This window comes from Hoplias malabaricus, chromosome 3 (assembly GCF_029633855.1).
Source record: "Hoplias malabaricus isolate fHopMal1 chromosome 3, fHopMal1.hap1, whole genome shotgun sequence".
NCBI classification, from domain to species: domain Eukaryota; kingdom Metazoa; phylum Chordata; class Actinopteri; order Characiformes; family Erythrinidae; genus Hoplias; species Hoplias malabaricus.
This window is the reverse complement of record NC_089802.1, coordinates 60,405,381-60,422,109: the sequence shown is the minus strand read 5'-3', so window position 1 is coordinate 60,422,109 and position 16,729 is coordinate 60,405,381. Positions and strand designations below refer to the sequence as shown.

The 16,729-nt window shown below is 37.5% G+C and overlaps 1 protein-coding gene across 1 annotated transcript in view; it reads left to right on the top strand.

Annotated features, from left to right (window-relative positions):
• The window catches only part of rab6ba (RAB6B, member RAS oncogene family a), a 114,466-nt gene that overhangs the window by 65,150 nt on the left and 32,587 nt on the right, over positions 1-16,729 (top strand). The window contains exons 3-5 of the mRNA XM_066666197.1: positions 12,260-12,313; positions 12,897-13,002; positions 14,719-14,830. Of these exons, the coding sequence (XP_066522294.1) occupies positions 12,260-12,313; positions 12,897-13,002; positions 14,719-14,830 (272 nt within the window). The remainder of the gene's footprint in view (positions 1-12,259; positions 12,314-12,896; positions 13,003-14,718; positions 14,831-16,729) is intronic.

The window sequence follows — 16,729 nt, the reverse complement described above, 5'->3', positions numbered from 1 at the left end:
CTGGAGTTTTTAAACACTGTGCTGACTCACTGTCTATTCTGTTAGACACATTTACCAGATTGGTTCACTTGGAGATGTAAAATCAGAGACTGTAGCTCATCTGTTGCTGCGCAGTTTGTGTTGGTTAACCTCTAATTCTTCATCAGTGGCCACAGGACCCTGATGGTTGGATGTTTTTGGTACTTATGTGTCTGATCCACTTATACCAGTACAAAATAACACAGCACCACATTTTGTTCCATGACACCACGTCAAGACACCACATTAGTGTCACTGCGGCACTGTGAATGATCCAACACCCAAATCATAACTGCTGTGCGAGGGTCCTGACCATTGTATATCGGGGTGAGTTTGAGATCTGAAAGTATTCAGAGAAACTGGTGGACTACAGTCTGTAACTGTAGAACTACAAAGTGCTCCTGTATGGTCAGCTGAGCTGATAAAATGGACAGTGAGTGTAGATACAAGGTAGTGTTCTTAATCTCAACATTCAGTGTATAGTGAATCTCTGAAATTGTGTGGAATTAAATGACCATAGAATGTCGTAACTGACATAGAATGCGCAAGTTGTGCATTAATGGTTCCAAATAACGCTCACTTTCCTTCGACAGAGAGCTTATCTTCACACAAAGTTGAACCAAAATCTTGAACCAAAATCTCTCACACTGAAATGAAAATAATTAGATTCTGTAGTTTAATGTCAGTTTGAAAACAGTTGGCCTTGGCTTTAAAAAAAAAAAAAAAGATAAATATATTTCCTGTTATAGTTGGATCACTGGGAGCCAATGACCCATCAGAATCTACAAATTATTTCTGCTTTAGGAGACTTACTGAGATATTTGGTGTCACTGTGGTGTTTCTACACATTTTCACATATTATTTGGAAGACAGAAAGATCACAGAAATTTGTGAGTATTTTCCCATAGTAACCTATTACAGAGAAAATTACAATAATGTGTCCTAAAAAATGGCTCAATATTGACTTACACATGGGTCAATAACATTCACATCAAATCCACACTGATGGATTGCAATGTTTAAAAAAAAACATAGTGTACAAAAGCAAATTTCATGAAGTATAAATTCTAAAATTACCATTTAATTCCAAGCATCAGCAGAAGTCCATATAAGGAAATTAATCTAAGCTCATACTGTATCCACAGTTGTGATGCCATTAAAAACCAACATATATATTTAGAGTATATGAGCCTTTTCAGCCTGCAAATGTACTTCTTATCCATTTACTCCAGAATTAGTGAGTTTCCAGCTCAGCTGCTTTCTGAATGAAACATAAAACAAGGCAGCCAATCCTAACACAGTTCATTTTAATGGGTCTTAGGCACTAGGATCTGTTTATTTTTAAAACTGAGATTTTACGGTAATTACTGCATCTGAAAGCATTTCTGAATATATCTGTTTTCTTTCATCCACAGGAGAACAGTGACAATGGCTTTTTTTAATCTCCACGTTGGAGAGCATTTTTGAAAACCTCTGTTTTCAGTGACCTAAAACACTGTGTGGATGGGAGGCCCAAACACAAACAAAAACCTCTGTTTTTAAAAATAAACATACCTGTGTGGACGGGGCCTTAAAGAAACATTCATAAAAACAGCATGTTTAATGCTAAGGGATAGAGAGAGGTTGAAAAATTATTATTTAAACACAGGTAGTGTTGCAATCACACATCTCCAGGGACCAGGAGGTTGTGGGTTCAAGTCCAGCTCCGGGTGACTGTCTGTCAGGGGTTTGGTGTGTTCTCCCTGTGTCCGCGTGGGTTTCCTCTGGGTGCTCCGGTTTCCTCCTACAATCCAAAAACATACATTGGTAGGTGGTTTGGCAACTTAAATGTGTCCATATGTATGAGTGAATGTGTGAATGTGGGAAGGACACTGTGAAGGACTGGCGCTCCCTCCAGGGTGTGTTCCCACCTTACGCCCAATGATTCCAGGTAGGCTGCAGACCCACTGCGACCCTGAACTGGATAAGCGGTTACAGGCAATGAATGAATGACTGAGTGTATCGAAAATATAACTGGGCAGGTCGACAGAGCCTCTGAGTGAGACACAGAGAAATTGTTGTTTGTTTGTATTAGTGTTATGCTCCTCCAGTGTAACTGAGACAAAAGCGCCATCCAGTGAAGGGGCTTAATTCTTTGTCTGTCTCTTTCTGTCTCTCTCTCTCTCTCTCTCTGTCCGTCTGTGGGGTAGACTCTGCTGTAACCTGGACAGCACTGGCCTTTCATTTCCATATTTTTGAATAAGCTCAGATCAGCGAACAGAGATGGACTTTAAGATGTCTGGGTGAGGGTTTTTTTGATGGCAGAAGGGCAGAGAAAATCAGCCAGACTCCCATCCGCTGTCTGTCAGTCTGCCTCTCCATGCACAATGGAGAGCACATCTGCATATTTATGACTGAGAGAAAAATATGAGTGGGAAATGGACATTTAGAACAAAGACTCTCATGTCGCTCCACTTAACCTCAGCAGAGAGCCGCAGGGCTTGGATTCTGTCAGCGTAAATATGGGCCGAACAGTATGGACAGATTTTGTGATTATATTGCTATAAAATTCCGTATATATTCTGTGTGCTGTGGTTAATACGGAAACCCCTCATTTTCATGAGGCAGATTAAAGGCCTAATTCCACACAGTCTGATTTTTATGACAGATGAAAAATAATGCATGTCAAGGTGTCTTTCAGACAGTGAAACTGAGGAACTGAGAAACTGAGGATTTTTCACTTAGAACCTATTCTATATTCTGTGTTGTTATTTCGTAGCAGAACACAAAAGATGAAAGAACAACCAACACGCTGACTGTAAAATTGGGAAGATTAATAAAGATATAATTTTTTTAATGAGAGGGGCAGCCAGCATAAGCAGTTTTCAAGTCCCCCACTGACCTACAGAACAGCTCAAAGTCCCCCACTGACTTATGGAACATCTCAAAGTCCTCCAATCCACATATTGTCCTCCAATCCACACATTTAGTTGCATTGCTTAAAATAAATTTACAAATTCATCATCACTCCAACTCAACTAATCAAATTCTTCCACCCTCTTGCAGTGTCTCCCTGCAATTTCTCAGTATTTAGACAAAAGAAAAAAAAACATCAGACTTAATATGTAATTAATTTCATTGAACAACAAGATGGTATTTTCTGTGGTATGTTTGTGTCAAACTAAAATAATGTTGAAGATTGATTTTTTAGACTGGGAAGCTTCTTATATATATTATTTGAAGATTTATTTTATTACTTGTTTTTGCTTTAAAATGAATTATGCTGTAGACATTTCATTTCAAAGACTAGCTCTATATTACTGGATTTGTTCTAAACTGGTGGTTATATAGTTTGACCTCTTGCCATACAGGTAATGTTTATTATACTTTCTGATCACTTACTTCATATAGCTGCATTTTGTGACTGCAAGCACACCTGTATTAATGAGATGCATTAATTTGATTTTTACTTCTTCAGGTCATTTAAATCATCTTAACACACTGACTGGTGGTTGCTAAAGTTTACCCCTCCACTAAGAACTTTTGAGTGAGCTTCAGCATTAGTCAGTTGTACAAATACTGCCAGTCAATTAATGTGTGTGTTATGGAAGCTGTCCTTCACACTTTGTGAACATTTTTTGATGAATGGACCAATAGAAATACTCCAGAATTACTTGGAATAAAATCTTTTTACATTGACTTCCACTGAATGTTAAGAAAGTTTTTTCCTTCTCCTGTAAATTACTATTTTGGAGATACAGGTTTTTCATTGGACAGGGACGATATGCTCTCTGTGGCCATATCTGAGTGGAATCAAGTTGACTCTCTATTTCCAAATGCCTATAATTTTGTTACATATATTTTTTTTTATGTTGTTTCCCAGCCATTATAAACATGATCAAAATGTGACAATGTAGTGGCAACATGTGAAGCTGTTGTGTGTGTTATAGAATCTCTAATACGTCTGTATATTTCCTGGCCAAAATTAAATGACTATTAAATTATTACATGAATATCACAGTTTTATGAATTACAGAATACTGTAGAGACTCATTTGCAGTTAAAGCAATGAAAACTCTATCACAATGACTGTTAAAAACAATATACTATGCATCCCTAATGAAATCCTTTTCTCATTAAAAATGAAGGCTTTTTTTATTTGTTGTTCTCTGTCTGTTATCTGTGCTGTTCTAAATGGTTAGGGAAAAAAATAATAAATTAAATGAACGATTGCCCTGTGAATATGTGGGAGCGGGGGTGGTCTACGGAGCCTCTCTGAGGCCTGGAGACTTACTGTGGCTCTCCCCTGCTGCTGTATTTGCTGAGGCGTGGTGCTCTTTTTTTTATTTTTTTTTTTATTTTATTTTATTTTTTTTTTATTTTATTTTTTTTTTGCTTCTTACTGAGCTCCTCTCTGTCTGCCCACACTCCAGAGACGTGTGGTTATTAATTAGAGAGTGGTGCACATAGGTGGCCATATTAACCACACTCCACGGTGTGGTTGTGACAGACGCCTGGAACATCTCATTTATTTAGAAACTGTGGGTGGGGGATGCAGGTTAAAAAACACTGAGGATGAGGAGAAAAATGATGAATAGGTAGAAGAAAAGAAGGAAAAGTCAAGCTCAGCATCAGACAGATTTGATAAAGAGGAGGTGTTGAGAGGAGAGAAGAATAAACTATAGCAATAATGTGTTCCAACAACTTCTAAAGACTAGAAGACTAGAGATGCATGAACACCGATACTGGTATTCATTTCCTCGTACTCATAATCTCGCAAATGAAGCTCCGATACCAACATCCGATACCTGGTGCCTAGTGCGCATTGCTTCGGTAATGAACAGACAACTCAGAATGTCAGCGATCTAGAATTATTTCACAATCAGTGATGGCAACCCAAACAAAGTGGACTGCAGGGAGAACCCAAGAACACAGAGTATGTCGCACTGTTTTTACTGTCCTCAAACAAGGATTTTTCTTCTCTCAAAGTGTATTTTCCTCCTGGGAAATGTTTTCCTGGTTGTGAGAGCACTGTTTGTTGCCTAACATGGTTTTCCTCAAACGAAATTTTCTACGCACATGAATATTGAATTGGATCCAACTCCATAGATCAGGCTCCTGCTTTTTAATAAACACTGCCAATACATAAACACTCCCAAGTGCAGAACTTCCCAACCCTTATCGTATAACAGAAACTGTCTTCCCAAAGTGCAAATACATATCAAGAGCATGTTGCAGCTCATGGTACTAATTTATAGATAGATATATACTTATATAGTATCTATATAGTAGATAGATATTGATCCCAGAGGGAAATTCAAATTATTAGTGGTGTAATTTTGGAAAATGCTAAATAAAAGATGGACAGTTCCAGAAATTAACAATAAAGTTTTTAATCAAACAAATGTTTTTAATTTATAGCTACCCTATTACACAATGCTCCTGATTGCTTAATTATAAGTAAGTATCAGTATTGGCAAGTACAGAAATACACATACTTGTACTCATACTCGGCTGAAAAAAGTGGTACTTATGCGGGCTTGAATCATAATTCAAATCCTGGCCGATTCCACCTGTATACCTTAAAGGGTATGGAAAATTTAATGTGTCCACCTTTTTCAAATAAAAGAGCTTAATGAACTACCATTTACTGTACATATATGAAAAGTAAGCTGCAAAGTCTTTGTCGTGTTTGTGATATCAATATGTAAAGCAGAGTTTCCAAAAGTGAGGGGCACACCAATATTGCCGGGGGCTACAGCAAGACAAATGAATGACATTTGCATGTTACTTGTAATAATTCCACTGTAAATGTGACTTGTCACTTTATTTTGTTCAAATATAATTTTGTGCGTTAAGAAGTTGCAGGTTTTTGGAATGTTTACAATAAACCCCAATGGAGTTCGGAAGCAAAGATTTGTATGAGCTTGTCAGAGTTGTGGGCTCATCTGCAAAAGGGAGCCACTGATGTAACATGTGGTGGATTTTAATGTTAAAGCTGTAAAGCTGTTCCTCTGGTTTGTATGAAGAAAAAAAATGAGCAAATGAACAGCAGGTTTTTAACAGGACAGTAAATGTGTTTTTATGATCATCGGGCACAGGCCTATTGGGACATCTTTATTGATGAAACATAATGACCAGGTCATTACATTAAGCAAAAAGGACACTGGTCAGGGGTAGTATTATCATTCGCATTGACCGTGGATATTGCCTTTTCACACCAGTGTGAGTGGGGGTGTGGTTCACATTTAGCAGCACAAGGCGTATGGATGTTTCTGGTCTAATTTGGGCTTCAATTTCATTTTAATACCCGTGCAGACATTTCATAGCACTTTAGCTCTATACAATCAGCTGATATAAACTGATGCTGTTACAGATCCGTCTGATTATTAACCTGAGTGATGAGGAGTAAGAGGAAATACTGATGGATTTCAGTAAAGTCAGTTTTTTTTTTTTTCCAAAGCAGTAGGGAGAATATCTGTAATTGTTCTGTAGAACCTGTTTGGAATGGAGCTGCTTCAGCCTTTTCTGCTTCTGCCACCAGCTGCGCCTGAATGTGCTAGACTGACCTGATTGAGTGTGTAGAACCACATGTAAAACACATGAAAATACAGCAGGGCTTCTGAGACATTAATCAGTCCCTCACTTAGCCACCCCATCCCCAAGTGCTGGACATACTTTAAATTAGTCTTTTGTATGATGTCATCCCGCTGGAGGTGCAGCAATGAGATGCTACGATCAATAGGACTTAATGAAATGCATTTTGGTCTTACATCGCCATTTGTCTTCAGACATTCTGAGCTTGGGATGCCAAACCGGCAGCCCGCCAAAGACACTAGTAAATTCAACTATGGATCTATAAGGTGTTGCAGATGTTGCAGTCAGAGTTTTTTTTCCACAAACTATAAAAATACCAGCTGAACCATAGTTATCTAAAAAACATCATTCATGTCCTGTTGAGTTTTCATTTGTTTCCAAGTGTGAAGCTACGGCATTGGATTGCATACACTAATCTCTGAGCTTGTAGAAAAGTTTGTGATGAGCCTGCCTGCCTGCCAGAGGCAGCTTGTGCTCTTCAACTTTCTAATTTAATTAAATGCAAATGGAAAGATAAACAGATAAACATTATTTGCCCGCTAACGTGTTAAGATCCACTCAGGGTAGTGGCTTGTGGAAAAGATCTGTTCTTTTCATGTGACTAATTTCTCTTGTCATGGAGCTTAGCTGTGTGGCATTTGATTCATCTCCTCTCTCTCTCTCTCTCAATATACTAAAAATAAAAAGAACACAGTTTTTCTTGATCTTGACGAAACAGATTATTATTAGAGCATTATTAGGGTTTAAGATTAAAGGGGACATATTACTAATTTTTCCACAATTTCACATTGTTCTGGGGCCTCAGCCTGTGACCTGCTTTGGTCAAAATACCACAAACAGCACAGCACTTTTCTTACAATGTCTGAAATGTAAGAAGCCTGTTCAGAACAATCAGTTTCAACCTCTGTTAAGAAAAAAAAGGCGCCCAGCAGAAGATCATGGTTTTATTTATTTATTTATTTATTTATATTTAACAATTTTTAATCATTCATTCATTCATTGTCTGTAACCGCTTATCCAGTTCAGGGTCGGCAGTGGGAACACCCCCTGGAGGGGTCTCCAGTCCTTCGCAGGGCAACACACACTCACATTCACACTCAGTCGCCAATCCACCTACCAACGTGTGTTTTTGGACTGTGGGAGGAAACCGGAGCACCCGGAGGAAACCCACACGTACAAGAGGGAGAACACACCAAACTCCTCACAGACAGTCACCCGGAGCGGGACTTGCACCCACAACCTCCAGGTCCCTGGAGCTGTGTGACTGCGACACTACCCATTCGACACTCTGCCCCCCATTTGTAATGCACTCAAAAAATTATTTTCTTGCTAATAATTTGTCCCCTTTAATGTTCAATAAGTTGAAAGGCAAAAAAAAATTACACATGCCACATTTAAAGAAAATCAATAACTTAAAAGAAGTGCTCCACAGGTAACACTGTTAATGTTTTTCATTCAAGGGTACCATTAGCTGTTCACTAATTAAGTGTGGTTGTTTATGGAGGGGTTTGACTGGCTGTTTAACACGGAGACAGATAACACATGTATAGCGCCTGATGAAAGTGCAACCACAACCTTCTGAAATGATTAGAATGATCACGTATTTATTTGCTTTAAATGTGCTTTGGTGTTTTAAATTAATTTTTTAATATAAATAATGTTAATCTGGATATAATCCTGATAGTCAGGACACATCTGGGTGGAAAAAGGGTTATAGTGAGAAGATGAAATTGACAAAGCCTGCTTTTAGTTTCTGAACTCTACAGTTAGGCATATTACTGTTCTAATAATATTACAGGGTTCTGATGTGCTTTCAGGGCCTAAATCTCTGATTGGATTACGCATACATGGATTACACAAATTCGTTAAGCTGAAGTGCTGAAAACCACTGTTCAAGCCTGTAGTTAATTTGGATTTAGATGTACAGTACAAGACATCACAGTCACTGCTGCTGCAGGTAGTCTTTCAGAAATGATCAGAGTCTGAGTGTGTTTGTTTGCTGCAAGAGCTCTGTTTTTTCCTCATGTTATCTGAGGAGTTCTTTCCTCATTGTGTGAGGCTATGGAGGAGTGGGGCAGGAAATGGCCCTGTGTGGGCTTCACATTTGCTGTGTGTGCTGCTTAATAATTGAAACATGTATGAATAATTTGGTCTAGATATGTTCATGCGAGCACCTCTCTCACTGTGCAGGATTCTATATTTAACACCAGAGCTAGGGAGGTAGAACATCTCTCTCTCTCACACTCTCTCTCTCTCTCATTCTCAAATGAGACAAGCACACTTAGTTTGGCAGTTTTTAACATCAAGTGGGCAGCAGTGTTTATTACTTGAGAAATAAAACGTTTATTAAAATACATTTCTTTGTGTTGTTCAACAGCATGTAAAAAAAAAAGAAAACATATTTTAATGTAGTCTTTGCACTTGTTTTTTTATTTATACTTTTCTATCAGAATGAAAATGAGGGACATGGGGAGGAGCAGATCGAGAAACACGGGGTGGTTTGGAGTAAGAATGCATGAACAGGAATAAAAGAGCAGTGGGAACCAGTCTCCTGCTCCCGTTGTCCATGTGGCACAATGGTTGGCATCGCTACGGAAACGGATGCGTGATCATGCTGCTGATGACCAGCTGTGTATGAATGGGAAAAGGGATACCCTGCTGGGCATATGCACGCACACACACACACACACACTCATTCTCACTATCTCTCTCTCTCTCTCTCTCTCTCTCTCTTTATGAACACACTGACAATTTGTAGCTCAAGGCCTGGGTAGAAGAACACTCTATGGATGGACCAGATCTCAAGACGTTTGAGATGCATTAAAACAATCTCAGATTTCTAAAATTATTGACAGAATCAGTTGAGGAAAAGATTTTAAATTATATGTAGTCATTGTTTGAGATTAATAACGTGAATCCCATTTAACTGGTGTTTTGCGATTGTAAAAAACTCCTTCTCATTATGTCGTATGTCCTCCTCCCCGTGTGCTGTGAGTGACCGCTTTTGTTACAGGTGCTGCGCACTTCCAAGTGCCCAGTGGAAGTATGCGAAAGCAAGTGGTAATTGGAATTGAATCGCAGATAAGGTGTTCAGCCAAACAGGTCACTCGATTGTCTCGCAAAGCTTTCTTAAAATTAAAGACATCTCAACAGGTTCTAAGGAGTGATGCCATAGGAAAGCTCCTTTTCAGTGGATGGTTCTGTGAAGAATGACATAACAGCAGAACTGGCAAGCAGAATGTATGCTTCCAGATTGTCAAATAGAGAGAGTGTGCAAGCAGAAATACAGCAGAGAAAAATCCATGAGAAAAGAGACAAAGAAAAGCAAAACTAGAATAAGAACAAGAAATTCACAGACAATAAAAACAACAGATACTTACAAGCAATGTAAGACAAAGCAATGGGTGAAAAAAAAATCCAGGCAAAAATGGAAGACAGCAGAAAGTAATGGAATGGAGCATGGTTACTCACAAAATATAGATGGACATAACTGAGGAGAGCTAGGGAAATATGACTGCAGCAGAGAGATGAAGATGCATATCCTACGAAGAGGAAATCATTAGGAAAAGGTTCTACACCAGTTAAATGTTGTGCCTAAAACCTTATGTCCAAGGGTCCATCAATGTGTATTTAGGTCATTTAAGGTCATTACAAGTGGCAAATGTAACACTATGAAGGCAATATGGTTTTGTGTCCATTCCATGAAGATCTATTTGACAAACTGATGTTTTTTTCTTTAATAAAATAAATGGACTAGTGCCCCCTCCAGGGTGTGTTCCTGCCTTGTGCTAAGTGATTCCAGGTAGTCTCTGGACCCACTGCGACCCTGAACTGGATAAGAGGTTACAGATAACAAATGAACAAAACATACCTATTGCTTGAAATACAACCATGGAACTAAAGTGCAAGTATATTACAGATGATTCTGGGCAGAATGGTTTTTGCACCAGATAGTGTTTTGTTTTCCATATCATCTAGACCTATAGTTGGCGAAAATAGCTCTACAGGGCTGTTGGAAGTGGCTGAGTTTCACAGACACACTCAGACTAGACAATTGCAGTGGACAGCTATTTAACTCTGTCCAGCTTGTGGCTCTGGGGGTATTCTTTATATTGGTTTGAGAAGCATTTATCTTACCTCAGCTTTACTACATCAGATCCTAAAGAGCAGTGCTTTGACCCTCGGCTCCACAGGTGAGGACAAGCTCTGTGCTTATCTGCTGTCAGGGCCTGGAGGACCATCATCAGCTCTAATTTTGTTCATTAAACCATCTACAGGTCCTTGGCATTGCTCTTCCACATACCTCCAACACATACATCTGATGGAAAGGTTATTGTTGTATTTTTGTATTTTTATCACTGAGTACACTCTTACATTTGAAGGTGAACGTAATTCATTATTTACTATATATATTATATATATATATATATATAATGATATAATGTTTTTTTTTTCTTTTTGAATAGGGATTGCATATGATATATATATTGAAGGTAAAAGATGTAATAATAATTGAATGAATGAATAATATTTACACTAGCCAAAGCATCCCTCTGGATGATGTGACAGCACTCAGTTTGTGCCAGTATGGCCAAAATAGTTCTTTGAGTAGCTTTAAGTAGTTTTTATTGACTCCACCTCTGCATCTCTGCTGGAAAGGCAGTGCCACTGCAGAAACACTGATTTACATATATTTTCACATTATTATACTACAAATGTATCATTAGGCAGGAATAATTATAAATAACTAATAAATTTATAAGTATTTATATTTACTGGTATATAAAAAAAGAACATATTAATTTACTACTGGAAAAAACATTTACTTGAATGTGTCATTTAAAGATGTATATCATCAAGTAATCTCCTGTAGTTAAATAGTAGTTAAAAGTTCAGTTATATATTTAATGTGAATGAAACAAAGAGGAATGAACTACATAATTCAAGCCAGTAGATTAGATTTTTCTTGTTATTGCATGTATATGTATATGAAATACAGTTACATTTATAAAAATATATATTGATTCCTGTTTATATATCGTCACTTTCCAGTTAAAAAAGATATATCTACCGAATAAGGAAGGAATCATTCTTAACTTTCAGTGGAATTGAAAGTAAAAGGTTTTTATTCCAAATAATTTTAGAGCATTTGTATTGGTTCATTCATCATGCAATTTTTACAAGATATGAAGGACTGCTGCTGTGTTCAAATGATATACTAGACTAAAAATTGACAAAAATTGAGATACGTGTTTTTAACTGGACAGTGACCATTTATTATGTGAGTTTAATGACTATGTTTGTTACAAAGTGTTTCTGGAAACTCTCTTAATTTTAAGAATTTTTTAAGAAAACAAGTTTATGAAGTACTTAGAGTTACAGTTTTATTGGGAAACCCACTTCTAATTAGTATAGTTATAGTTAAGGTTTAAGGCTTAGCTAAGTGCCATTAGAGGAGGGTGCAGTGAGAAGCTGGAAACAAAAGTGAATATTCCCCTCATCATAAATACTACGGAGGTTTATAGCTGTCACTTCCACTTGTAACAGCTCTTACAGACTCAATCTTTATCAATTGGTTTCATAAATCCCCACATTATTTTTAATCAGCTTGATTGATATGATCAGTCTTGTTTATGACTAAAGTTATTTTCTTCTCTCCTTTCAGGCGACAATTGGAATAGACTTCCTGTCAAAAACCATGTATCTGGAAGACAGGACGGTAAGGCCCTGCCAGAGCTCCATGTTCCTATGATGTAGTGCTTTAAGAGTTTATCACTGCTGCAGTGCTACAGTCTGTCGTCATCAGTTTACTTTCATGTCCCATAAAAGAGAAACACGTTTGGAATTGCATGGTTTGTTACACTGCTGCCTTCAGCAGACTAAGGTTCAATTTGTATATTAGGCAGTAACAATAAACAAAACAAAACTCCTACAGCTACATTGTCTCCTTCTGTAACCTGATTAAAATTCTGTATCTCTTTGGGTAACTGTCAGCCAAAAGCCTTATACATAAATGTGAACTAAAAGTTTTGGATTCAGCAATTTTCTTCTTTATTGATGTTGAATGGGCTGCAGTGGGTTTAGAATGGTTATGATTTTGGCTGGAGTTGCAAATGCTCGAAATGTATAACTGCAACTATATGTAAAACAATAACAAAAACAGAGGCAGAACCAAAATAATGTTTATACTGTCTAGAAAAATACAACCCAGGGCTGGACCTATCAAGCCAGAGCTGTGTGTGTGCATGTGTGTGAAGCTGGCTGATCTCTGACTGTGTTTTCCTGTGGTGTGTCAACTCCAGGTTCGGTTGCAGTTGTGGGACACAGCAGGACAGGAGCGCTTCAGGAGCCTCATCCCAAGCTACATACGAGACTCCACTGTTGCTGTGGTTGTGTATGATATCACAAGTGAGTGTTTTTTACACACACACACACACATGCACAAAAAAACACTAAAAAAACATGAAAGGTTCTGCGTGGTTTAGGCATGGCATGGATTCTCTGTGAATTCTCTAGAAAATTTCCTGCTCTACTGATGCATGAGCTCACATGGACTTTACGCAGGCTTTATTCTATCGGACAGGCAGGGTGAAATCTGGGTAATGTCTGGTACATGATCATTCATACATTTGCGTACACATATACAGCTCAGAAAAAGTTCTGGGTTACATTGCATGTGTGAAAGGGGCTACAAGCCAGTTCCATTGGGTGCTTAATATTTAAAAACAACATAAATGCGTTTTTCACAGAAACACCATTGAATGGGAGTATTTGATTTCAGAACCTGATTTAATTCAGGTCTTTTATCATAGGGTCATATTATGGCAGTGCCTCTTGATATCCCTGTAAACTCACTGGTCTGTAGAGGCAAGTGGGATAAACTTACTGCACATGCTCAGTTTGTGATGATAAATCATCAGACATGGTTAATAAATCGATGGTCACTTGCTTATTTGATGTAGATGTAGCTTTATTTTGGCCAGATGTACTAGAGATATTTTCCACCATATGGATGCACTTACCCCCAGGTCATTGAGTTCTGGTGCTGGGCGTGAGTTATAACTTGATGAAGTAATGCTAAGCGAAACCATGTAATGATGCACAATAGGTTACATTTGTTTCTGGCAATGGCAGATAATCACCTTTAAAAAATATTGCAATCAGACAGATGTTTATTTGACAAAGACTTCATACTGAAATTTGATACATTGTGATACAACACTGGGCATATCTGTAACACAGTTCTTTCTTTAACATACCTAAATGACTACATATGATCAGCCCATAAGGTGCCATAAGCTGCTTTCTTTTATTTACCCACAAAAAAGTTAATTAAAAACATAAGAAATAAACCAATTCTTTATTGTCTTTAAATCCCACAATGACCGTCAGAGGTTGAGCATGTTTTCATTGCACCGTTGACAGTACTAGGGTTGATATGGCTGCCTTGGGGAGATGAATAGTAAAGCATAATTTTATAGGCAAAACACCCCCAAACAGTGTCAGTTTGACCTTGCAGCAGAACCAAGGCCATCAGTGTCTGTTTCTGATGAGATCCAGCCTTTGATCTCACAAAGTACAAAGTCACACTGATATGTCTCCACCGGCAGTATCTACTGCATCAAAAAGGTTTTAGATTTAATGGTGTAAACGTGATGTAGTTGGTGATTCAATTGCTTCAAATGTTGGAGTTCATTATGAAACATTCAGTAAAGTGTGAGCTCATTATTATTTGAGCAAACAAAATGGAAAAACTCTGTTTTTTCTTATCTGAACATTTAAACTTGCATGCTGTAGTTTTTTTCCCCATGTGAATAGCTCCTCTAGTTTCATATATTGAGCAATTTTGAACAGTTGAGAAGCGCAGCAAAATAATCAAAGAGACACAGCGCAGCCGTGAAGCATAAAAACCTAATGTCTCTAAATTGTAATGAAGGCAGAGATTTGCTCCTGTATTTAAAGTACACTTTATTTCACAATTTGGACAGAAACAGGTATAGTGTATTAGCTCTTTGCCACATATTTTTTTTTTTCAATTTGCCTTATTTGTACCCTGCTGCATATTTCAAGCTTTTATGAGAAGACCAACCAGACTCTCTCTCTCTCTCTCTCTCTCTCGCTCAGATGTGAATTCCTTCCAGCAAACCTCCAAATGGATAGATGATGTCAGAACGGAGCGAGGGAGTGATGTCATCATCATGCTTGTGGGCAATAAAACAGATTTGGCTGATAAAAGGTTGGTCCCTCCCACTTTTCCACACACTGCAGGATGCTGGGTTGTTCATTGTCAGCAAGCAGATTAAGGGAGCACTTGGATGTAGCTCCATGGTGCTCTGTATCTAGGGCAGCCTTCATTTGGAAAAACACACAGTAAGAGAAAAAGACTGCAGCAGAAGAGATATATTAACAAAAATAAATATCACAAAATCACACGTTATCTAACTGCATTTTGTGGACTAGAGTTTAAGCTGCATATACTATTGGGTAACACTTTATTTTAGTGTGCTGTTCTTAAGGCTACATGACACCTACATTAAGCCTTTATGACAACTAACATAAGTGTACATAAACATTTATAAACCCTTATTCCAAAAGTCAGCAATTATCATAAAGGCTGCTCTTGTCAACTCCAATCAAGTGACATAGATTTTTAGAATTAGGGGGTGTCATAACATTTTCTGATTTGACAATGACATAGTACTTTATGACAACTGACATTGTAGTTTTTTTGGGGTTTTTTCACTGTTGCTGTTATGTCAGATGACATTGCTTGCCAAATGACATTGGCTTTTGATATATTTAGGATTTAGTCTCAATTTTTTGTTTGCACTTGTTTTGCTTTACACTTTATGACATTTGTGAATCCTTAAGCAAATACAATGACAACATTATGACACATTTATGTATGTTTTCCATACCCCTTAAATAAAGTGAACTCTGTTGTACACTATATACAATATGTTTGACTTTATTCAGTGTATTTATTACACAGGTGTTTTCATGTCATTGTTACAATCAGTGTACTTGCTGATGGTGCAGAGCATCATCTTGAAGCTCTTACATGTTCAGTATTTTCTCATTTGGCAAGTAAAGTCGTATCATCACCACTATGTCATGTGACATAACAAAAAAGAAAAAGAGCCACAGCATCAGTTGACATAACATACTACGTCATGTCACCCCAGTAAATGTTATGACACTCCCTAATGTCAATATATATATATATATATATATATATATATATATATATATATATATATAGCTGTTAAATAAACTTGACATCAAATTGACGAAAGCAGCCTTTATGACAGTCGTCACCTTTTGGAATAAGCGTTTATAGATATTTAGGTATGCACATCACCCTAAAAGAAAGTATTACATTACAGATGATTCTAAAGTGGTAGAGTCAGCATCACACTCTCTCTTTCCGTGTTAAGGTGATCTAAGAGGTTTTTGGGAAACTGGGCACAGATCACTACAGTAAATCTCACAAAGCAACTTAAGCAGAAACAGAGCTGGTTCTTATTGTTTTGCTCTTGCCTCATTTTTGGAATGCTAGTAATTAATTCAGGCCCAGAGCTCATTAAGCAGTGAGCAAGAGAAAGAGCTGAGCGCTAGAGGCATCTGCACATGGTTTGGAGTGGGGTACAGTTGCTTCTCAGCAGAGATGATGCACATTGATTATAACTGATAACCATCAGGGTAACTCCCTAAGGACCTGGACTTTTTACCTATCTTTGTAAAGCGCTTTTAGAGCTTTCCCAGTTCACTCGACTGCACTTCATTCACACATACTGATAAATATGAATGTATTTGCCTAAAGTGCCCATTCTATGAAAAATGTAGTTTTTTTTTATTTTGAGATTTAATTTCAAATCAATAGTACATACATTCCACAAATTTTAAATAAGCTAATTCATTTCCAACATGCTGCTTCTGAGATTTTAAGAAATAAATTAATTTATATACAGTACTGTGCAAAGGTTTTATGCACCAGAGATTAGATGATTTCAAAAGCTAATTTTCTGAACAGTAAGTGGTTATTTGCTAAAAACAAACAAATAATGCCAACATTAGAATAAAAACCAATAACATTATTCTAGTAAATGTGATATTCTGTGTGAATGTGTTGGTT